This window comes from Lemur catta, chromosome 1 (assembly GCF_020740605.2).
Source record: "Lemur catta isolate mLemCat1 chromosome 1, mLemCat1.pri, whole genome shotgun sequence".
Taxonomy (NCBI): domain Eukaryota; kingdom Metazoa; phylum Chordata; class Mammalia; order Primates; family Lemuridae; genus Lemur; species Lemur catta.
The window spans coordinates 168,825,550-168,850,501 of record NC_059128.1 but is presented as its reverse complement, the minus strand read 5'-3'; the positions used below and the strand labels follow the sequence as shown (position 1 = coordinate 168,850,501).

Here is a 24,952-nt window from a genome sequence, read left to right as displayed (position 1 = left end):
AAACATATGCAGGTTGAATATTCCTTATCCAAAATGCCTGGGACCAGAAGTGTTTCAGATTTCAGATTGTTTCAGATTTTGGAATATCTGCATATGCATTATGAGAGATCTTGGGGATGGGACCCAAGTCTAAACACAAAATTCATTTATGTTTCATATATACCTTATACACATAACCTAAAAGTAATTTTATAAAATATTTTTAATAACTTTGTGTATGAAACAAAGTCTTGACTGCCTTTTGACCTGTAACCCATTCACATGAGGTCAGGTGTGGAATTTTCTACTTGTGGTGTCATGTTGGTGCTCAAAAGTTTCAAATTTTGGAGCACTTCGGATTTTGGATATTTGGATTAGGGATGCTCAACCTGTACCAGTGAAAAATTTATCTGATTACAACATATATATTTTTTTCCCTACTCAAATGAGAACTTTTAAGAAGAAGCCTAATATGTAACTTGTTTAACTTGGCCACATGAGTACCACCTCTAATATCTTGTTTTTTAAAAGAAATTTACTATGTAATATTTGAGAATATTCAAAAGGCATAAAGAATATGACAAAATACTTATGGATTCATCACCCAAATTATGAAATAGAATATTCCTAATACTACTGAAGCCTCTTGCACACCCTTCCTCAGTTGCATCTCTCTTCTTTCCCCCAGAGTTAACCACTATGAAGAACATAATATTTCATGTATTTCTTCATGCTTTTTGTACAAATGTACATATCTCAAAATAATTCATATCATTATTTTACAACTTGCTTTTGTTGATTTGGCTTGATGTCTGTGAATTCATACATGTTGACACATACAGTACATTCAGGTGGTAGAGACAATGCTTAGCAAATATGCTATATGCTTCCCTGTTTTTCTCAGATCTTAGGCTGGGATCACTGGAACTGTGAGCAGAAATGAAGCGTGTCATGTTTGGGACCAGGAAGTTAAAAGCACCACCGCTTTCTTCCCCTTCTTCAGTGAACTCATAAGCCAAGTATTCCAGATGGGGCAATGGGGCAGCGGTAAGAACATGGAGCCTCCAACAGTCTGGTCCTTCAGTGAGGTAGAGCAGAGCCCCTTTCTAACCCAACTTGTAATTCTGTTGTGCTAAAACACATACACAAATGGGCAGATAAATGCTTTCCTGGAAGTAGTCAAAAGCCCAGTGCTATCAGTAGGGAATAGATTCAAAACCTTTTGAAAATACTTCTATGATTCTAGATTGATATTTATTCTCATTTGCATGGAGAAGCAAATCTCCTACTCTAGTCTTTATTTCCTTTGAAGGCCTACTGTACTAAAAATACTTTCAGAGTAGTGCTTGCATGCTCATGAACTCTTTCAGGAATATTAGTCTTATTTCCCCAACTAGATTTTATGCTCTTTAAGAATCATGTCTTCTCTTTTTTATACTCTACCCTATACTGAACCTTACACAGGTCTACACAAGCATGTTGTAATGACTACTCCCTTGGCTGATGGGGTGAGAACTAATATTAGATGCCTACTTTGTGTAAGGCACCTTGCTTTGTGCTTCACATGAGTTATTTTCATCCTTATTATTTCTACCATAAAGGTATAAGGATAGTAAGGCTAAATAATTTTTCTTTGGTCACAGAACTAGAAGATGAAAGGTGTGGGGAGGGCAGTTAAAACCAGTTTGACTCTAAGTCTTTGCTTTTTGCCGCCTGAACTGAGTAAGACCATGCCTAGTGTAGGGGAGGAGTTTTAGTAGAACATAATATGGCTAACAAAAATAGTTTTTGTTTATAAATTTTGCAAACATTAAAACATTTTTTTGAGACTTTTCAGGACTCAAGATTGTTGGGTCTTACCTTGATCACCTCTGGAGTCTGCTGAATCAAAACCATTGAAGTAGTATCTTTGGCTTTATCCCCGACAGGACTTCTACAGCCTGATAAATTGGCCTGGGAGGAAGTTGTCAAGGTTTCCTGTAGAATTTGCATCATTTCCTTTTCTTGTGATAGGCTCCCTCTGCCTGATTTGCATTCAACTAATTCCTGAGCAAAGTCTTCAATGCTTTCCAGAATTCGCAGTAAGAGGGCTCGATCCTCCTCCTCTATTTTATGTCCATTGGTTTCAATAATCCTTGTTAGACAGGAAGGTGAGACTTTTTCCATGGGTAAAGAGACTTTAGATTTAGATTCAGGATCTGTGAGGTTCTGATCAGTTAACTGACTATGACTATTTAGAGAATTAGAGTTTTTACTCTTGGCAAGTGGCTCTCTTAGAGAAGTTTCCATCTTCTGTGAAAAAGATTCCAAATCCATTAATAATTTATCTATCTCTTCCTGGCTATTAGAATTCATAAAATCTCTCTGGTCTTCCCTTTCAACTTTAGGACCTTTTGATTTACAGTCTTCCTTAGATAGATGAACAAATGGCTTCTCAAATATGTTACCAATTTCATTTTGCATGGAGGCAGGACATTTTTTAAGATGAGTATCGTGTTCTGAAAATTCTGTTCTATGTTCATTTATCTTTAACAAGTCCTGACTGGGTCCATTATCTGTCCTTTGTCCTTTATCTAATGCTTTCTTTTCATCTGACTCTTCTTCAATATAAAGAGTTTCCATTAAGTCACCAGAAGAAACATTTTCTAAAGGATTCAAGGTTAATGACTGTGATTGAAGCTGGATAGGTTTTAGAGTTTGGGGATCATTTACCTCTAAGTTATACAAGGAATTTGTGAAGTTGTTTGGAATAGATTTTGCAGCATCCATTTTCCTAGAATTTTGCTTGTCATCTTGCAGTTCAATAGTCTGAAACTGTCCAGAGGCAGGAGCTGAGAGCTGAACAACATCTTCATATTTAGGGGGCTGTTCATTGCCAAATATTGGTGAGAAAGGAGTCAGTTGTAAGCTAGGCATATTAGTGACCAGTTCTGTTAAATCTATAGCCTCATTATTTCCAGATTTCATGAATTCAAATGGTAACTTTTTCAGATAGGATGCTAACCTAGTCATTACATTCATATAGACAGTTTCAGAGCTAGAAACTGCATCATTACCACTCTCTTCATTGATGCTACCTCCTGACTTTTTCTTTATGCATTGTTTTATGATGTCTGTGCATTTTTTCAAATCCTCAGAGCATTTCAGCAAGATGTCCAAGCATATCTTTATGTCTGTCCCAGAAGAAAAATTGTCTATTTTATGTTTTTCCAAAATCTGAGTAACCAGATCTTCTTCAGAGAAGTTTTGAAGAAGCATGGAAGTCAGGTTTGTATCAAGTGAGTTTCTATGGGACAAAGATTTTTCCTCAACTGAGGAACTCCGTAGTAAACCAAAGGATGGGGAGTTCCCATCACTGTTATAATGGCCACAGAGCAAGTCAAAATCAACTGATCTCCTATTAAATGAGTCAGATTTAACTTTCCTTCCCTTTCTGTAAGCTGCATGGTTAGAGTTTTTGAGTTTTTCAAGGGAAAATTCTTTTATTTTCCCACTGGCAAAACTGATTGCTTCTCCTGCAATGTCCTTTAAGTTACAAGTATTCTGAAATGTAGATCCTCTCTTGACCCTGGGTATGCCTGTGAGGACCTGATGGGGATAGTCACCTTCGGCTGAGGAAAGCCCGTTTTCATGGGGTAGAAACATAGAGTTCAGATCTGCATCTTTGAACGGAGACACAGGGATGTGCAAGAGGTCTGCACAAACACTATGATGTACCACAATGCAGTCAACTCCATGTGTGAAGGTGTGGCAGGTTCCAGTGCAATAATGTATAGCTTGCTCAAAACGCCGGTCTATCACCACACTGCTGTAGTGGTTCACAGTGCTAACCACAAGTCTGTAAGTTGCTGCCATAATATCAAATCCACTTAGTGGTGGAACTTGGAACTTTCTAGAACTTGTTTCAAGAAAATTCTAAATGGCACTTATCTGGAAATATATTTAATGACAACGTTCAGTGGTTTCTTGCAAATATAATGACTCTTCTCAAGAAGGGAAACCATCTAAATTTGAGGTTTGGTAACTATTAGGATACAGTAGCTACTGCACATGTGTGCTTGTATTAACAAATCTGGTAACTAAATAATTGTGCTTTTTAGTTTTATTTAGTAGTATCATGATACTACAGAATTATTTTTAATCACAGAATATCCTCTTTTAGTTCTTCAACAGTTCTGCATGTAGAAATTTACTGTCATAAATTTACTGTCTTAAATCTTAGTTGGTAGTATAGAAGTATTGTGGTAACTGAGTCCTCCAAAGGTTTAAATGATCCATTTTTCTGTGAATTACAGAGAAACCTATAATAAAAAAAAAGAAAATTAAAAGGAAATATGATTTCCTAATACTGGAACTTTTAATTTCCTCTTTCTTTGCATCGCATATGTAGATAATCACCAAGCTTTATTCTCTGTCATGTCACTGATTGCTGATACTCAATTCAGGCCTTTGTTTCATCACGCCCTACACTCCTTACTATCTAGAGTAGTATTATCTCAACTTTGCCTTGTTACAACTGCCTCTAAGCTGATATTTCTTTTCCCACTCTCCTTGCCACCTTACAATGAGACTAGCAAGCTTAGACTTAGACAGCTTTCTCATCCCTCACAGCTCAAGAATTCACACTACCGATCTCCATCATGGATCATGGCAGGTCTACCTCTTTTGACTCACTTTCAAGTCCTTCAACATCTGTTCTCATCCACCTATATTTTCTACTACTCCCCTGCACCAACCTTTTGCTTCCATCAACCTAATCTTCTCAAAGACTGACAACACATAGTGCCTGTTCTTGATTCTGAAATTTCCTCTATACTTGGAAATTTTTCTCCCATGATCCTTTCTTTTCTTACTGTGAGAAAAACCACCTTTATTATTGTTGATCCCATCTCCCAGACCCTGTCACATGCAGATCTTTCTCTCTCCATCAAGTGGATAGAATTTACTTAATCATTATCTTTTTTAAAAATGGCTTTTAAAACAACGTTGTTGCTTTCCAAAAAGATTCTGTCAATGTATTCATTTAATCAACAAATACTGAGTGCCTACTATGTGCTCTTTTTACATGATAGGGATGCAGCAGTGAATAACACAAAGTCCCTGTCCTTATAGAGCCGACAATCTGGTTGGAAAAAGAAAAACAACACAAGTTAAACATATAACTTATCAGATGGTGATATGTCTTACAGAGAAAAATGAAGGAGAGCAAGAGTTTAGAAAGGCTGGGAGGGTACTGTTTTATAAAGGGAAGATGTCACTGACATCTGAATAGAGGCCTGAAAGAAGAGAGGGAGCAGGCCAATAAGGCATTAAGGGGTAAATCATCTTAGACAGAGTAACCATAAGTGCAAAGGCCCTCCCTGAGGTGGAGCATGCTTGATTTACTAGAAGAATGACAAAGAGACTAAAGTGCTCAGAGCAAAGAAAGCATGGGGGGCAGTGTGGGAGATGAGATCAGAAAGGAAAGGTGGGAGTCTAAATTATGCAGGGTCTGTAGACCACTATGATGAAACTGGCTTTAACCCTGAGTAAGCTGAGAAACAACTGGTAGCTATTGAGCAGAGAGGAATGATATGTTCAGACTTTCATTTTAAATTGGTGATTTTGGCTGCAGGGAAACAAGTTAAGGGCTATTGCAATAAGTCAGGCAAGAAGGCTGGAGGGCTTGAACCAGGATAGTAACAGTGGAGAAGTTTAGATGCTATATATACCACAAAACTGCAGCCAACACGATTTGCTAGAGGATAGAATATGCAATACTACTGCATCAAAGGTGGTTTAATAAGGCAATGATAGGAAGGAGATAATGACAGTAATGAAGGAGACTATCAGTTTCACTGCACCATCACTAGCATTGGTGTTTTAACAATAAAAATCTTTCCCCATTTAATAATGAGAAACAGTACTTTCTTGTTTTCACATTTTATTTCTTTAATCGTAGAAAGCGGTTTATTTTGCTTATTTATTTGTTCTTTGGTAAATTGTCTATTCTTGTTCTTTGCCCATTTAGGTATTAGGGACTTAATGCAGAAACAATTAATACAATTAATTCATGAAGAATCCTATCTTGTGTTGAATTCTTATACTGGTTAGACTATATTTCCTGGTTCTTTGGATCCAATAATTACTCTGTTTTTATGCCAGTATACACTATTATAATTACTATTGACTTACTAAGTTTTACTACCTGGCATTGCTTCCCATATCTCTAATTATAATTCTTTTTTTACCTTCTAAGTGTTCTTTGATGGTCTTCCAGATGAATTGTTGAACTATCAATTTCAACATTTGATTATAATTGCAAAAAAATTCAAATTATTTTGAAGGAACACTGATGCCATTATAATATTCAGATTTTCCACACAGGAAGATATAAGTCTTTTTTTTTTCTTTTTTGAGACAAGGTTTTGCTTTGTCATCCAGGCTGGAGTGCAGTGGCCTGATCATAGCTCACTGCAATCTCAGACTCCTGGGGTCAAGTGATCTTCCTACTCAACCTCCCTGGTAGGTAGGAGTACAGGTGTGGGCCCCTGTGCCTGGCTAATTTTTTTTAAAAAATTTTTTGTAGAGATGGGGTCTCACTATGTTGCCCAGGCTGGTTTCAAACTCCTGGCCTCAAGCAATCTTCTCGCATTGGCCTCCCAAAGTGCTGGGATTACAGGCACCCAGTCTGGAAGATTTATTCTTAATTCCAACATATATTTTTTATCTCTTCTTTGTGGTTTTCTTTAGAAGGGTCACATCTCAGTCTTCTTGTCCCTCAGTATTTTAACTTTGTTGCTACGTGAATGGATCTTAAACTATTGTCTCATCCTCCACTTCCTTGTCTTCACATCTCAGGTGGTGGCTTATATAACTATCAAATTAGATATCACACAAAATAGATTAAGCTAAAGCAGAAAAAGTTACATAGTAAAGGAGGTATCCAGTAATTCTTAAATGAAAATACAAAGAAGCCAACGAGGAAAAGTATTATAGAACAAATGATGACAACATGGTAATGGAAGGAATTACCTTTTCAAAAGATGCACAGGGAAGAAATGGCACCTTTTCAGAAATCCAAGATTTTGAAAGAGCTTTTGGGTAAGGATAAAAGGAAAGGTAAACACAAAGGAGAAAGTACAGGAGGATAACTGTATGAGAGATACTGGGACTATTTCCTAATACAGTTGATAAAATTGGTCCAGAGACAAAATGTATGAGTGTTAGAAAATTTATCCAGATACCTATTAAAACATGTGTCAGATAAATTCTTAAGCTGACATAAAAACAACTGCTTTCATCTGAAATTTGAGAAAATAAAGAGGGGAAGTATTTCTCTAGGCCTGAATGTAACCAAAACAACTAGTTGATAAGGTAATGTGACAGAAAGAACAAGAATGTATTTGTGTTATATTGGAATTTGAAAGAGTAAAGGAAGAGAGAACACTGGCTAAAGTGAGACATGTGCTGCCCAGTAAAATTTCCTGCATTGATGGAAATATTCTTTATCTGCACCATCTGTTATGGCTGTCATTAGCCACATGGGGCTATTGAGCACTTTAAATGTGGCTGGTGTAGCTGAAGAACCAAATTTTAATTTTTTTTTCTTTTCTCTTCTCTCTTTTTTTTTTTGAGACAGAGTCTCGCTCTGTTGCCCAGGCTACAGTGCCGTGGCATCAGCCTAGCTCACAGCAACCTCAAACTCCTGGGCTCAAGCAATCCTCCTGCCTCAGTCTCCTGAGTAGCTGGGACTACAGGCATGTGCCACCATGCCCGGCTATATATATTTTTAGCTGTCCATATAATTTTCTTCCTATTTTTAGTAGAAATGGGGTCTTGTTCTTGCTCAGGCTGGTTTCGAACCCTGAGCTCAAACAATCCGCCTGCCTCAGCCTCCCAAATTTTAATTGTATTTAATTTTGAAATCATTTTAGATTCACACAGGAGTTGAAAAAAATCATACAGAGAGTTCCTGTAAACGCTTTCCCCAGTTTCCCCCTAATGATAGCATCCTAAGTCACCACAGTACAATGATCAAAACGAGGATACTATCAACTACAGACCTCATTTAGATTTCACTAGTTTTATAAGCACTTACTCCTTCCTCTTTCTCTCCCTCCCTCCCTTCTATAATAACTACCACTATAATCAGAATACAGAACTATTCCATCACTCCTCAAAAAATCCCTTATACTACCCTCTTGTAGTCACACCCTTGCCCCAAACCCTAACCCCTGGCAAATACTGATCTGTTCTCCATCATTATAATTTTGTCATTTAGAAAATATTTTATGTAAGAAATCATACAGTATGTAACCTTTTAAGATTAGCTTCTTTCACTTAACGCAATGTTTCTGAGATTCATTCACATTAATGCACATGAAGATGGCTGACTAGAGACTTTGGATGCCAGTTCTTCTCAGAAGGAAGAACCAAAGTCATGGGTGAATAATTATAACTTAAATAGAATATAAAGGGGAAGTGCTAGAGTCTAGTGGAGAACCCACAGGAAGAAACTAAGGCACAGAAAAAGAAGGAACAGGCTGGCAGATATTGCCAAGGAACCCAAGGGACCTGGTATGTATTTTTAGCTCCCCTGGCCCCTGCAGCAGACCACCAGTATCTGAATCGTCAATGAGCTCCTCCACCCTTGTGAATCTAGACAGGACTAGGAATCTAGACAAGACCAGGAAACCTTCAGGAAAGGTTTCCCAAAATAAAGAGATATATGTACATAATTTTGAAAGATCAGTGAGACAGAGTTAGACAAAACAGAAGGGAAGAATACTCCCAGCAGAGGGAAACATATATCTGAAGGTGCAGAGGTGTAACATGGCACAGTGAGTCCAGAAGTCCAAGCAGTTCCAGCTGGTTTCACTGGGTGGAGGGGACTATACAGGCAATCAAGAAGGGAGGAAATGAGAGCAGCAGGAACTATACCACAGACTAAACTAAGTAAACTAGGGATTGTGAACTTTATTCTGAACACTATGGGAAAAAGAAAGACTTTTAGGTAGGGGAGTAACATAAATGAAATTTATGTTTCAGACAGGTCATTCTAACAGCTAAGTGGAGGCTAGATAGAAAGGAACCAGATTGAAGGCATGAAAATCAGTTGTGAAGCTACTGTAATAATCGTGCAATAAGTAGTGAGAATCTAAACCAAGCAGGTGGGTAGTAGTTAAAAGAGGAGGGTATCGATTAGACAGGGGGTGGGGGGAGAATCCACAGAACAGGAAGAAGGGAAAGTGAGAGGGAGGAATCTTGGGTTTCTGGCTTGAGTACTATGAGACTAGTATTGCTACTTCCAAGAAAGACTTTTTTGTTTTCGGGGAGATGGCCATAGAAAAGATAAAGAATTTTATTCTGAATGTGTTGTTTGAAGAGGTACCCGTGGAACTTCCAAATGGTGATGACTGGATGAAATGTGAATATAAAACCTGGAGGTCAACAGAAAGATCTAGCTTGGAGATACAGCTCTGAAAAGTTATTCAGGGTGACAGCATAAAGTGAAGAGAGCTCTAGGCTGAGGACTAAGTTGGATATCATTGACATTTCTGGGTTAAACAGAGGAACAGAATTCTTAGAGGGAACTGAAGAAGAAAGAGACAGAAAGGCAACAAGGAAACCAGGAGAAAGTAGTTTTACAGAGGCTGAAGGAGAAACTTTGAAATTGGAGGTCATCAGCATTAGATGCTGCTAAGAGGTTAAGGAAAAAACAGAAATTACCCACTGGATTTGGCAACATGAAGGCTGCTGGTAACCTTAACAAGTACAATTTCAGGAAGTCAGTGTCAAATAAGTGGTATAAGTAGACTAGATTTTCCATTCTTATCTTTTGTTGAAAAAGGAGGGCTACTGCTGGATGCGGTGGCTCATGCCTGTAATCCTAGCACTCTGGGAGGCTGAGCCGGGAGGATCACTTGAGGTCAGGAGTTCAAGACCAGCCCGAACAAGAGTGAGACCCCGTCTCCACTAAAAATAGAAGACATTAGCCAGGTGTGGTGGTACACACCTGTAGTCCCAGCTATTTGGGAGGCTGAGGTAGGAGGATCACTTGAGCCCAGGAGTTTGAGGTTGCTGTGAGCTAGGTTGATGCCGTGGCACTCTAGCCTGGGTGATAGAGCAAGACTCTGTCTCAAAAAAAAAAAAAAAAAAAAAAGGAGGGCTATAAAATGTTAGCTAGAAGAGAATGGAGTTACAGATTTTTTTTCTGTCAAAGGATGGGAGATATATTTGAGCTGTGTGTATGTTCAAGAGAAAGATCCATAAGCTTCACGGAGGCAGGAACTAGTAGCCAAAGCCCCAGTGAAGGGATTAGTCTCAGAGGAAGGTGGACACCTTTCCCAGTGAGACAGGAGGAAAGAAATCAATGGGATAAGTTTATAGATGGAAGAAGAAGAATTTAAGGGATTCTTTTCCCCTTGAAATCTTCAATTTTTCACAGTGAAACTGAAGGCAAAATTATCTATTAAAGTTTGGGGATTCTGGAAGATAGTAAAAATCTGAAATAGATGCTAACGGAAATAAGGAGGAATCTGATTAGCAACAGGCAAAAGTAGAGAGAGATCCTGATGTAGGAGTAGGGATGGTAACGGTTGGATTGATCCAGGGCTTCTCATGAAAAAGAGCATGGCAAGAGATTCAAGAGTAAGAGTGATAAGCCCTCACAGAATTATGAGGTAATATGTTTATTGCCTACATGATGTTGAGCAGAAAAGAGCAAAGGAGAGAAAAGTCTCTCAGCAATTTACTAAATATCTCCCATTAGGATGACATCTGTTTGTGCAATAAGCTTTGACTCTCATCATTAAATTAATCAACAAATATTTCACTGGATATTAGTGGACACTTCATTAAATCATCTGAGATGTAGAAGGTCTATTTCTTCATCAGGCTCTTTCAAAAGTTGACAAAGATAAAACTGCCTCTATTAACTTTAAGCAAAATAAATATGAAGACAAAAAAATTTCAAAGAAGAAAATCCTAAATTTTTTCACAAAAACACAATACTTTATTTTTTACTTATTTTATTGCTATAGCAAATTTAGTAATAAAAGCCAATATTTTTTTAAAAGTTTGGTTATAAATATATTTTCATTTTATTTTTATTATTTTTTTTAGAGACAAGATCTTGCTATGCTGTCCAGGCTGGACCTGAATTCCTGGGCTCAAGTGACCCTCTGCCTCAGTCTCCCAAGCAGCTGGGACTATAGGCATGTACCACTCTGCCTGGCTTTAATAAATATATTTTTTAAAAGCAGCAGCCTTCAAATAATAATAAGAACAAAGAGAAAATCTTGGTTCAAGAATCACATTAATTATTAAGCTACAGTATTTTTCAATTCTAAAATACATTTTTTTAAATCTCTATGGGCCAGGCAGAATTGTGACATGGTTGTCATTTACTGACACGTTCTAGTAAGATCAAGAAAACACCACCATAAAAAACATGCAGAATGACTTGGCAAAAAATTCCCAAAGGCCATTGCAGAACACTCTTTTAAGAAATGCTTCATCGACAAATACTCTTGATGGCATAGAGGATGATACTGTGGGAGAAAATACAAACATAGACAGTTCTAAATTGAAAAGTTATTTTTAAGAGTATCTGAATTGAAGAAATTCTATAAATATTTTAATCAATTTCCCCTATATTTTATTTATATATGCACAAGAGTGATATGTAATTTAAATATCTGTCAACATAAGTCTAATAGAGCTCTTTTGATAAGTAAAAAAATTCTAAATAAGCATATAATAAAGAATATTTTACCATCTTAGATATGATAAAAAATATGGTAAACTTTTTCAATTAGTCTAAATGTCTGTTATAGACTGCTTTCTACCCCTGATACAATAGACTTCTTGGGAAATTATAATTATTCTGAATGTTTATATTTATTCCATCTCCGGTCTTGTTGCATGCTGCCTGCCCCACCCCTCAGGCCTTTTGTCTCTCCTGGTTCTTTAATCCCTGCAAAGGACCAGAGTCTGTTTTCCCAATTTCTAGCTAAGTGGTTCATATGCATCTTCAGAGTTCATTCAACAAATATTTATTAAGCATTTACTATCACTTCCACTGTAAGCAGATTACAATTACCCTAACAAGTACTTTCCAGTGGCTCCTAGAAAACTTCTCCACAGTAAACTGCTATATGGCAATCCCTGATGAAATGGACCTTTTGTGAAACAAAGGTTCAAAAGCAGAAGACAAGAAAGTTAGGAGGGAGCAGAACTGGATTTTCAAAGATGAGAGCCTTACCAGGTGAAGAAAGGATTGGACTAAGCCTTGTAAGCAAAAGGAAATTCTACAAAGGCACAGAGATATGAAAAGGCTTGTGTGTTTGGAGAATTATAACGAATTTGGTATTGCTGAAGTTAAAAAATTAAAAAATGAAGTATGAGTTTATAGATCTGTTCCAAACAATAAGAACAAGAAACAAGAATGCAAGCTCCATCTTTAAAAACCTAGGAGACACCTGTAACCCCAAATCACTATATATGAAGACAGAAAAGAGAAGTGGGAATGGTAAATGACTTAGCAGAGTAGGGATACTGATGGCAAGCAAACCAATTCATCTTGCACAACCCCAAAAAGGCTGAGGTTTGGTGGTAGCAGGTACTACAGAAAATTGGGTAGGATAGAAGATTGAATACAGAGGGACTTGTTTGAAAGTCTGCAAAGGAATAGTTAGACCTCTTTACTCCTATTTCAGAAACCCAGAAAATCATCCCTCTTTCACCCTGCTGAGACAGGAAGTTTATTTGCTGAGGGGAAAAAACTCAACCAGAAAAGTATCAACACCAGGGGCAACAGACGGAGGGTAGTAAAATACTAAAGTAAAGGAGGACCATGTCAACAGAAACCAGGGTTATTACCTCCAGCTCTTAGTTCCCACTGTGGATTAAAGAATTCTTTTCTGGAGAAATAGAAATCTCATCTAACTACATCATCACTTCCCAGTGAAGCCCATGATAAATTGATAAATGCTGCCCATGAACACAGCTTCCTTTCAGCTTTTTAGAACCTCACTTTTATTTTAAATCAACTTTATTGATATATAATTTACATACAATAAAAATACATGTTAAGTGTATAGTCCAATGAAATTTGATAAGAACAATGTAACCATTGCCTTTAAAAAGAATACTTCCATCACCCTGAAACTATACCTATGCCCTTTCCCAGTCAATTCCCCTCGCCCACAACATCCAACAACCTCTGATCTGATTTCTCATTACTATAGATAAATTTTGCCAGTTCCAGATCTTCATATGAATAGAACCATGCAACATATATACTTTTCTGTCTGGTTTCTCTCACTTAGCACATGACTTGAGATTCATCCATGTTATTGCATGTATCAGTTGTGCATTCCTTTTTACTGCTGAGTAGGCATTCCGCTGTATGAATATATCAAAATTTGCTTTATCTATCTGCCAGTTAATGAACATTCGGGTTGTTCCTAAGTTTGGGTGATTACAAATTAAAGCTACTATGAACATTCAAATAAAAGTCTTTTTGTAGATATGTGTTCATTTCTTTTGGGGTAATTAGCAATGGAATTACTAAGCCATGATAAGTGTACATTTAACTTCATAAGAACCTACAAAACTGTTTTCCAAAGTGGTTCTACCATTTTACACTCTTATCAGCAACACTTGAGAACTCTAGTGGCTCTGCATCCTTTCAGATACTTGTCAGTTTCTTTTATTTTAGCCATTTAGTGAATATGAAGTGGTATCCTACTGTAGATTTAATTCGCATTTCTCTGATGACTAATGATGTTGAGCATTTTTTCATATGCTTATTAGAAATTCGTATGTATCTTCTTTTGTGAAGTGTCTATTCAAATGTTTTCGGATGTCTTTTATTATTGAATTCTAAGAGTTCCTTATATATTTTAGATACAGATACCATCTCCTGGTCTGTGGCTTCTCTTTCCATTTCCTTAGCAGCAGCTTTTGAAGAATAGGAGGTTTTAATCCTACTAATTAATTTTCATCAATCCAATTAATCAATTTCTGTTTTATAGTTAATACATTTGTATACCATCTTAAGATCTTTGCCTATCCTAAGGTCATGAAGATTTTTTATGGTTTTATAGTTTCAGCTTTTAAGACTATAATCTATTTTGAATTAATTTTTACTTAAGTTACAAAGTTGAATTTGAACATCATCCAGCACTATTTGTTCAAAGACTATTCTGTCCCCACTGGATCATGCTGGAGCTTTTGTTGAAAAGCAAATAACCATATATATGGGTATAATTCTGGATTCTCTATTCTTTTGTCTATATATACACAATACCATCCTATCTTAATTACTGTAGCTTTATAGTAAGTCTTAAAATAGTAATGTATACCTCCCCCTCCCTCCCCAGAATTGTGTTAACTATTCTAGGTCCTTTGTACTTCCACATAAATGCTGGAACCAGTTTATCAATTTTTATATAGAAAGCCTGCTGGAATTTTGATCAGAATTTCATTTAATTTAAATTGCCATTTGGTGGCAATGGAGTTTTCTTTTCTTTTTTTTTTTTTTGAGACAGAGTCTCACTCTATTACCCCGAATAGAATGCAGTGGTTTCATGGTAGCTCACTGCAGCCTCAAACTCCTGGGCTCAAGCAATCCTCCTGCCTCAGCTTCCCAGTAGCTGGGACTATGGGCGTGTGCTACCACATCCAGCTAATTTTTCTATTTTTAGTAGAGACAGGGTCTCACTCTTGCTCAGGCTGGTCTCAAACTCCTGAGCTCAAGCAATCCTCCCGGCTCGGCTTCCCAGAGTGCTAGGATTACAGGTGTGTGCCACTGCGCCTGGCCTGGAGATCTTAACAATATCAAATCTTCAATCCACAAGCATGGTATATCTCTCCATTTATTTCAATGCTCTTTAATTTCTCAGCAATGTTTGCAGTACTTTCATTAAATTTATTCCCAAATATTTCATGTTTTCATGCTAATGTAAATAGTATTATTATTTTAATTTCCTTTTCCACATTGTTTGTTGCTGGAATATAGAAATACAGTTGACTGACCTTGTCATTTGAGACCTTGCTAAATTCATTTATTATAGGTTTTTTTTTTTTTTGTAAATTCCTTGGGATTTTCTATATAATCATGTCATCTGGGAATAAAGACAGTTTTACTTTTTCCTTTCCAATCTTTACTGCCTTACTGCCTTTTGCACTGACTAGGAGTTTCAATATGGAAAAGAAGCAATGAATTTAGGAACCCTTGTAGCTGATCTTAGGGAAAAAGTATTCAGTCTTTCACTATTAAATATGATGATAGCTATAGGTTTTTTTGTAGATATTCACGATCAAGTTGAGAGAGTTCCTTTCTATTTACAGTTTGTTGAGAGTTCTAAAAAATCTCATATGGGTATATAAGTTTATCAAATACTTTTTCTGCATCTATTCAGATGATCACATAATTTTTATCCTTTCTTTTGTTAATGTGGTAGAATAGGGTGTGAGAGCTAAATTCACACTAGGAAGGCAAGACTTAGTGTTTAAAATTAACAATGAATTAGCAATGTATTAATATATGCATTTAGAAGATAAACAGGAGAAATAGCTAAGAAAAAATTGGCAGTGGTTGTCTCTGAGGAACAGGACTAGTTGGGAGTAGAAATTGATATATTTAAAAAGCCTTTTGGAATTATTTGACACTTTAAACATAATATATAATATTTAGTAATAAATTTTAAAAATTAAAAATAGGCTCTAAGGACATATGGCAATGAAGCTGGGGCCTGATTATTAACTGTGTGCTAGGATAGCTAAGGGGCAAGGGTGCAGGGGAGATGAATTCAGCTTCGGGCATAGTTGTTTCAGTGGAACATTCTGGAGAAGATACTCCCCATGCAGTTGGATATACTCGTCAGTTAGAGACAGGAACTGAAGATAAAGATCTGGGAGGAAGCACCAGATAATGATTTTATATCTACAAGAGTGGATGAGATTGAGCAAGCATAGGGTGAGAAAAGGGTCGAGGACAAAACTCTGAGGAAGGCTGGCAAGGTAGAAGACAGGGAATTTTCAAAGGCAGGTGGAGAACCAGCCAAATATGTCACAGAAATCAAGAGAGAAGAGTGTTTCATTCTTCCAACATGCTGAATTCCAAAGATTTTGTCTAGCAACAAAAATTAGAGCTATACTTTGCTTTTATAGGTGTCTCTCCCTAATTTCATGGAGAAACTTGGGAAGTTAATAAAATCTTAAACGTTAATGTAATGACAGAAAATAGAGAACGGTGTTACACATATTTTTATGTTGCTATTTATTTGTTCCATTTCAGGAAACATCTGGAGCAGAGAGTATGAGGTAAAGAAATTCCGTTGCTTATCTCAGCTAATGAAAGGGTTCAAGAAGAAATGATCAACATAAATCATAGACACAAGAGAGAATTGGTTGAATGTCCATGTCACTAAGGTGGGCATTTGAAGAATAAGACTGGAATAAATTGTAAAATTGTCTTGAAAACTTTTTATTTAACAGAGCACACAAGGTGTGATGATTCAGAAATAATGAGTCACTTAAGAGTAATAAAACTATAACTGTGCCTGGAAAACACAGGCAATCTTGGGTGGATGACTCAGTATGGAAACTGCTTCCAAGAGAACAGTTTAGAATAATACAAAACATATACCATTAGATCTAAATGTGAGATTAAAAAAAAAGAGACCTGGACTATTTTATTTTTTGTGTTCATTTCAAAAATAGTTGAGAAAATAAATTAAGAAATTTCTTACAGGGGAAGATTTCTGATGCTCAAAGAAATTGTATACATGAGCATGAAAGAATATTTAATGGTTTAGGTTTAAGCTAATGTCTGAATGAGACTAAGAGTAATATAAGAACATTTCAGCAGCAGGCCGAATTTGAACATATGGGAATTAGGAAGTGCTTAAAAACTTACTTTTATTTATACTGCAGTGGAGAAACAGGAAAGACGGCTGAGGGGAAAAAAGCACCAGGTGGGCAATCAGGAGCTCCTGGGCCCAGCTTCTGCTTTTGTACTGACCAGCTCGGTAACTTGGTCAAGTCACTTCCCTCACTGGGAATTCATCTTCTCTTCAGAAAAAACAGGATGAAAGATGGCTTTGGGATCTAGAAAACAGGAGAAAGCAAGATTTGGGGTTTTTTTGGTTTGAATTAGGAAAAGGCTATAATTTTTTTTTGAGACAGAGTCTCACTTTGTTGCCAGGGCTAGAGTGCAGTGGTGCCATCATAGGTCACTGCAACTTCAAACTCCTGGGTTTGAACTTCAAGTGATCCTCCTGCCTCAGCCTCCTGAGTAGCTGGGACTATAGGCACATGCCACCATGCTTGGCTAATTTTTCTATTTTTTTGTAGAGATGGGGTCTCACTATGTTGCTCAGGCTGGTCTCGAACTCCTGACCTCAAGTGATCCTCCTGCCTTGGCCTCCCAAAGTGCTATCATTATAGGTATGAGCCACCATGCCTGGCCCCATTTTATAATTTTTTTAAAAACAATTCTCTTTTATATATTTCAAAATATTAACAATAATTGTGTGTCTGTCTGGTAGTATTTTAAGTTACTTTAATTCATATATTCTCCCTTTCTACATATTTTTCTTATTTTGGAGGAAGTCATATAAAAATCAGATCACATTCTATGGGTCAAAATCATTTGGACGATTTAGAAGAACATATGAACTTTACAACACAGTTTAATAAACATTCGAGTTCCACTATGGACTAGGTTCCCTTCCAGACAAAGAACTGTGAACTTATGGTTTTGTCTCAAGCAGCTGACAGTAGTGAGTGGGCAGAAAAGGAGGATATATCACCTTTTAGGTCAAGGAAGGCATCCCAGAGAGGCAGACTGCCAAGTCCAATCCTGCAATAGAGTAGAAGTACTTGGCTGCAGGAAGGAAGGGAAAACGCCTTGTGGGCAGAGGAAGCAAAGCAGAAGGGAGCATAAGATGTGTGGGAGCTGCCAGTATTTCAAGTGTCAAGTTTAAAGACAGGTTTCCAGGAATCAAAGTTGAAGAGGTGGGACAGAGGCAACATAGCATAAGGGAGCCCCTGAGAGGTTACAGACTGGGGGTCAGGGGCAGACAAGGTCAGATTTATACTGTAGGTATACCACTGTTTCTAGCACTGCAGAGGACAGACTTGGAAAAGCGAAAAAAAAAAAAAAAAAAAAAAAAAAAAGCTAGGTAGCTGGCCTCTGCAGACTTTAGAAGAGAATCAGTGAGGCTATAAACGAAGGCAGCTCAGGGGCTTAAGTAACTAACCATGACCATAAAACTATGCACAAGATCTGAACATAAGTCTTTTATCTTTAAATCCTGTGCCTTTTATATCCCTATATAAGCACAAATTCTGGTCAAAGTTGAAAACAGACCTTAAATTTATCTTTATTAAGTAAATTATGGAGCTGTTTTTTAAAAAAAGACTTTATTCATTAATTTATATTAAGTACCACAAATGTTCAGGGCATTACAGAAAACAAACAAGGCTTCTGTCTTCTCAAAATTTATGAGATGGGGGGAGCATTTATGAGATAAAAAGAAATAGGACAAAAAAGAATAGGACAATTCATTCAACAGGTATTTATTGAGCCCCTCCTGGGCCCTGACGGAGATCACATTCTAGTGACAATTCTTTTTATTTTATTTTTTCTTTGAGACAGAGTGTCACTTTGTTGCCCTGGCTAGAGTGAGTGCCGTGGCGTCAGCCTAGCTCACAGCAACCTCAAACTCCTGGGCTTAAGCAATCCTACTGCCTCAGCCTCCCGAGTAGCTGGGACTATAGGCATGCGCCACCATGCCCGGCTAATTTTTTCTATATATATTTTAGTTAGCCAGCTAATTTGTTTCTATTTTTAGTAGAGACAGGGTCTTGCTCTTGCTCAGGCTGGTCTCGAACTCCCGACCTCGAGCGATCCACCCGCCTCAGCCTCCCAGAGTGCTAGGATTACAGGCATGAGCCACCATGCCCGGCCGACAATTCTTTTTAAAACATGATTTTTACATCCTCCTTTCCTTCTCTGACAAGTTCATTTTTTTTTTTTTTTTTTTTTTTTTTTGAGACAGCATCTCAGTCTGTTGCCTGGGCTGGAGTGCCGTGGCATCAGCCTAGCTCACAGCAACCTCAAAGTCTTGGGCTCAAGCAATCCTCCTGCCTCAGCCTCCCGAGTAGCTGAGACTCCAGTTGTGTGCCACCAGGCCCAACTAATTTTTTCTATTTTTAGTAGAGACAGGGGTCTCACTCTTGCTCAGGTTGGTCTCAAACTCCTGAACCCAAACGATCCTCCCACCTCAGCCTTCCAGAGTGCTAGGATTACAGGCATGAGCCACCATGCCTAGCTGACAAGTTCATTTTGATACAAGTGAGCAGAGAAGGTTTTCAAAGGCCAAGTGGGCAGTTCTAGAGGATGGCCAGGAACCTGATGTAGGAGGAGGAGGTTAGGGGAAAAAAATTTGCTTGTATGGATGGAATTAATGACTGCAGAAATAAGATACATTGGAAAAAGAAAAAGAGTGAGGAGAAAGAAATACAAAGAGGAAAACAAAGATCACAGCTAGAGGTAGGATCAATGTGAACATTTTTGGAGATATCCTTTTTGGCTTTAAATATACATATATACATACATATAAAAATAGACATGGAGATTTTTGTGTATTGTTTTTTAAACAGAAGTGAGATTAAATTATCATTTGTTTTTTCTACCTAGCATAGAGAAATTCCTTTTTATGAAAATTAAAATCCTCTTCCAGTTCTTTGAGACAATTCATTAGATTGTTTATTTGTGATCTGTCTTTGGATATAGGCATTTATGGATATAAATTTTCCTCTCAGGACTGCTTTAGCTGTGTCCCACAGATTTTGATAATTTGTGTCTCCTTTACCATTTAGTTCAAACAATCTTTTGATTTCCATCTTGATTTCCTTCTTAATGCAATAATTGTTCAGCAGAAGGTTGTTTAGTTTCCATGACTTCATGTAAAGATGAGAGTTTCTGTTGGAGTTGATTTCTAATTTTATTCCACTATGGGCTGAGAAGATGCATGGTATAATTTCTAGTTTTAAAAATTTTTTGAGACATGCTTTGTGGCCTAGGATATGGTCAATCTTCGAGAATGTCCCATGAGCTGATGAGAAAAACGTATATTCCATGCTCATGGGTTGGCAGAATCAACATTGTTAAAATGTCTATACTACCCAAAGTGATCTACAGATTCAATGCAATCCCTATTAAAATACCAACACCATTTTTCACCGATCTAGAAAAAATAATTCTATGCTTCATATGGAACCAGAGAAGACCCCGTATAGCAAAAGCAATCTTAAGCAAAAAGAACAAATTGGGAGGCATCAATTTACCAGACTTCAAGCTATATTACAAGGCTATAGTAACTAAAACAGCATGGTACTGGCACAAGAACAGAGACATAGACCAATGGAACAGAACTGAGAACCCAGATATAAAACCATCCTCATACAGCCATCTAATCTTTGACAAAGCAGACAAAAACATACACTGGGGAAAAGAATCCTTATTCAATAAATGGTACTGGGAAAACTGGATAGCCACACGTAGAAGACTGAAACAGGATCTGCACCTTTCTCCTCTCAGAAAAATTAACTCACGGTGGATAACAGACTTAAACCTAAGGCATGAAACTATAAGAATTCTAGAAGAAAATGTTGGAAAAACTCTTACAGACATTGGCCTAGGCAAAGAACTTGTGAAGAAGACCCCAAAGGCAATCACAGCAACAACAAAAATAAATAAATGGGACCTGATCAAATTAAAAAGCTCTGTACAGCCAAAGAAACTATCACGAGAGCAAACAGACAACCTACAGAATGGGAGAAAATATTCTCACGTTACACATCTGATAAAGGACTGATAACTATAATCTATACAGAACTCAGGAAAATCAGTAAGAAAAAAATCAAACAACCCTATCAAAAAGTGGGCAAAGGACATAAACAAACTTTTCAAAAGAAGATAGACTAATGGCCAACAAACATATGAAAAAATGCTCAACATCTCTAATCATCAGGGAGATGCAAATCAAAACCACGATGAGGTATCACTTATCTCCACTGAGAATGGCCTTTATCAAAAGTCCCAAAACAACAAATGTTGGCGTGGATGCAGAGAGATAGGAACACTCATACACTGCTGGCGGGACTGCAAACTATTACAACCTCTGTGGAAAGTAATATGGAGATACCTCAAAGAGTACAAGCAGAACTGCCATTTGATCCAGCAATCCCATTACTGGGCATCTACCTAAAAGAACCAAAGACATTCTATAAAAAAGACATCTGCACTAGAAAGTTTACAGCAGCACAATTCACAATTGCAAAGATGTGGAAACAACCCAAGTGCCCATTAATACATGAGTAGATTAATAAAATGTGGTATATGTACACCATGGAGTTCTACCCAGCCACAAAAAACAATGGTGACATAGCACCTCTTGTATTAGCCTGGATAGAGCTGGAACCCATTCTACCAAGTATCCCAAGAATGGAAAAACAGGCACCACATGTACTCACCATCAAATTGGTATTAACTGATCAACACTTAAGTGCACATACAGTAATAACATTCATGGAGTGTTGGGCAGATGTGGGGGGGAGGAGGGGATGGGTATATATACACCTAATGGGTGTGGTGCGCACCGTCTGGGGGATGGACACACTTGAAGCTCTGACTCAGGTGGGGCAAAGGCAATATATGTAACCTAAACATTTGTATCCCCGTAATATGCTGAAATTAAAAAAATTTTAAAAAATGAAAATTAAAATCTATATTATAAAACATATGTATTATGGGTATACTAAATTGATTTATTCAACTCTCTAGTAAGGTACATCAGGCTGTAAGATAAGTAAGATGCATAAAGATAAGTAAGATGCATAAAGATAAGCAAGCAGCAAGTATATGATAAAACTGATTTCATCTATGGTAGCATTTTGAATATTCTAAAGGTGGAAAGAGGTAAGACATATGGAAGCTCGTGAGATTTTAGTGTTCCAGACACAGATGAATAATGTCTGAATCTGGAATTCTTTGTGGATGAAGAAGAATTTCCAAAAGGCAAACAAAAAAAGACTGCAACCCAACTTACACTATAAAATGAAGTAATTTCAAATCTTCACATCTGCGCAACAGATAGAATGTCAAAGAAAGCACTCAGATGACTAAAAACAGTGGGTAGACTGCCAGGGAAAAACCAAGTGCTATTCTAATGATCATCCACAACCACAGCTTTCCAAAGAAGTGACAGAACTCCCAAATTGTGCTCTGATAGAAAGTGTACTGGGCCTTTCTCATGAGATGCTCAGGTGTACTGAGCCTTTCTCAAGAGGTGGCTTTAAGACTTCACATTTCCTCTCTGGGCCTCCACTTCCTTAAGCGTTTGGGCAGGCTCTGTGGGTTACAAACTGTGCTTGTCAGAGTTCCCTTGGAAGCTGCTACTATGAGGCATTTCCCACTGCAATCATAACAGCTCTGCTTTTATCTGTTTTAGATATTAGATCTCCAAAAAAGGTTCTACTTGAAAAAAACAGTTCCACAGCTAAAAAACATTCTTAAAATCACAGGGTTAAAAAAAATAACATTCATCCTTCAGCTTATTTGTTAACCACTAAGGGAAAAAAGTAAATTTATAACAGAGGAATCTGAAAGTCCCCACCTTATTAGTCAAACTTACCATTGCTAAGGTAGGACAATCAGATAAATATGTACCTCCAGAAATGATGCAAATGAAGATCACAGTATCATCTATGGAGTTTTCTTGCCAAAAATATTTAATTTTTAATATAATCAATCCTTTGGCTCTAATCTCCAATTATAGGAAATACAGGACATAGAGAAATAATACCATGAGGAAGCAGAGAAATTCACAGTATGGATCATTTTATAAGACAATTAGCCTGGTCTCTTCAATAAGTCCAGTATCACAAGAGAAAAAGTGTGTGTGTGTGTGTGTGTGTGTGTGTGTGTGTGTGTATGTGTGGTGGGGGGCTGGGGAGGGAAGAAAGCAGAAGTAATACCAAATATAAAGGCTCTGCAGTGTAGGCATGTCTTGAATGTTTTAGCAAGAGTGAGAATGCCAGTGTGACTAGGCTTTGGCTCTTACCTGAGTGAGCTGGGAAAGCTATTCAGGACTTCTGAGCAGAGAAATGACATGACCTGACTTACTTTTTAACAAGATTATTCTGGCTGTTATGAGACTAGACTACAAGGGGACAAGTGTAGAAGAGGGAGACCAGAAAGAGGGTTATTACTATAACCCAGGCAAAAGGTGATGCTGGCTTAGACAAGGTAGTAGCAAGAAAAGGATGAGAAGTTGTCAGAGTCTGGATATATTTTGAAAGTAGAGCCAATGGGACAGATGTGTGGCTTTTGTAGAAAAGAGGGAGGTCAAGAATGCATCTAAGAGTTTTAAAAAATTGTGGGTTTTTTTATTTTGTGATTTTGCTTGAAAAACTGGAAGAACAGAACTGACATTAACTGAGACTGGAGAGACCACAGAAAAAACAGATTTGTTGGTGGGAAAAGAAGTGGTGCTGGCAAGGAAGATCACTAGTTCAGTTTCAGACAGGTTATTTTTCAGGTGACTGTTAGACATTCACATAAAGGTGTCCAGAGGCTGCTGGAGAACTAAGCCTGGAGTTTAGGGGAGAGATCTGGGTTGCTACAAATTTGGGGGTCATATTTAAAGCCATGAAACTAGATGAGATCATTAAGGGAAGGGATACAGAAAGTAAAGAGGAGACATTCAAAGGCTAAGCCCTGGGGCATTTCAAACATGCAGAGCAGCACTGTCCAATGGAACTTTCTGTGATGATGAAATAGATGATGAAATATTTTTATATCTGTGCTATTCAACTGTAGCCACTACCCATATATGGTTACTGAGCACTTGAAATATGGCTAATGCAACTGAATAATTGAAATTTTAATTGATAGAGATACATGTAGCTAGTGGCTATAGTACTGGACAGTGAAGATCTAGAGTTTGGGGACGTGAAGAACAATCAGTAGAGGAGACTAAAAAGAAATGGCCAGAAAGGGAGGAATTATTGTGGGACAATTCTTGATGAGACTTTCATGTTTCTGCACATATTTCAAGCAAGGCACTGACTATGATAGTCAGTAAGATGATATATGACAGTTCTGGACTACCTTTCCAAGAATGTTTTTATAGTGATTAGCCTTCGAAGACTCGGCATTGTCTACCTCCACAGCAAAGGGTTATTATCCAGTATAATAATGTTTCCCTCTGGAACAAGGAGCAAGTATGCTTATTGCCCATTATAAAAGATTTGGGTTCCCAAAGATGAGGTTTCCTTTCTGATAAAACAACCCATTGTGCATGTACAGGTGTCATCAGGCCTCTTCACATTGCCCTGGGGGAACTGGGGATCAGGAAACCAGTACAAAAATACTGATACTCTGGCAACTGCTACTGCTACTGCTGAAAGTAATAAACTGTCTTCTGTCTCTGATCCAGAAGTCTTTTGTCCTCTACCATTATTCACAAAATTGTGGCAGGTTAACTTGTTAGCTTACAAATAGGGTAAAATCTTAGATCCTCCATAGTTCTTGACAAGTATCTTAGAAACGAAGTGAAGAAGGTGTTTCAGAGAGGAGAAAGTAATCAACTCTGTTCCTGAATGTTAAGTCAGATAAGTAATGAGAAATGGCAGACATGGACATCACTGATAACTGATAAGAGTGGTTTTGACAGAATTGTGGGGGTAGAAATATGACTGGCTTGAGTTCAAAAAAGAATGAGAAAAAATTAGCAACAGAATACAGATAATTCTTTCAAGAAGTTGTGGTGTGATGTTTATGTGAAATAAGGCAATAGAGGGGAATGTGGAGTTAAGAATGATTTTTAAGATGAGAGAAATAAAAGCATATTGTCACCCATAAGAGAATGATTCAGGAGGGGGGAAACTGATGACACAGGAGAAAGAATTA

The 24,952-nt window shown here is 37.4% G+C and overlaps 1 protein-coding gene across 3 annotated transcripts in view; it reads right to left on the bottom strand.

The window, feature by feature from the left end:
* The window catches only part of PPP2R3A (protein phosphatase 2 regulatory subunit B''alpha), a 156,373-nt gene that overhangs the window by 112,106 nt on the left and 19,315 nt on the right, over positions 1-24,952 (bottom strand). Inside the window, exons 2-3 of one of the 3 annotated variants that reach the window (XM_045539107.1) lie at positions 16,889-17,079; positions 1,840-4,280 (exon numbers count right to left, since the gene is read on the bottom strand). In XM_045539107.1, the coding sequence (XP_045395063.1) occupies positions 1,840-3,834 (1,995 nt within the window). In that variant the 5' untranslated portion in view covers positions 3,835-4,280; positions 16,889-17,079. Of the gene's footprint in view, positions 1-1,839; positions 4,281-16,888; positions 17,080-24,952 lie in introns of those variants that run through there. The other 2 variants (XM_045539108.1, XM_045539111.1) reach the window with 2 other exon arrangements.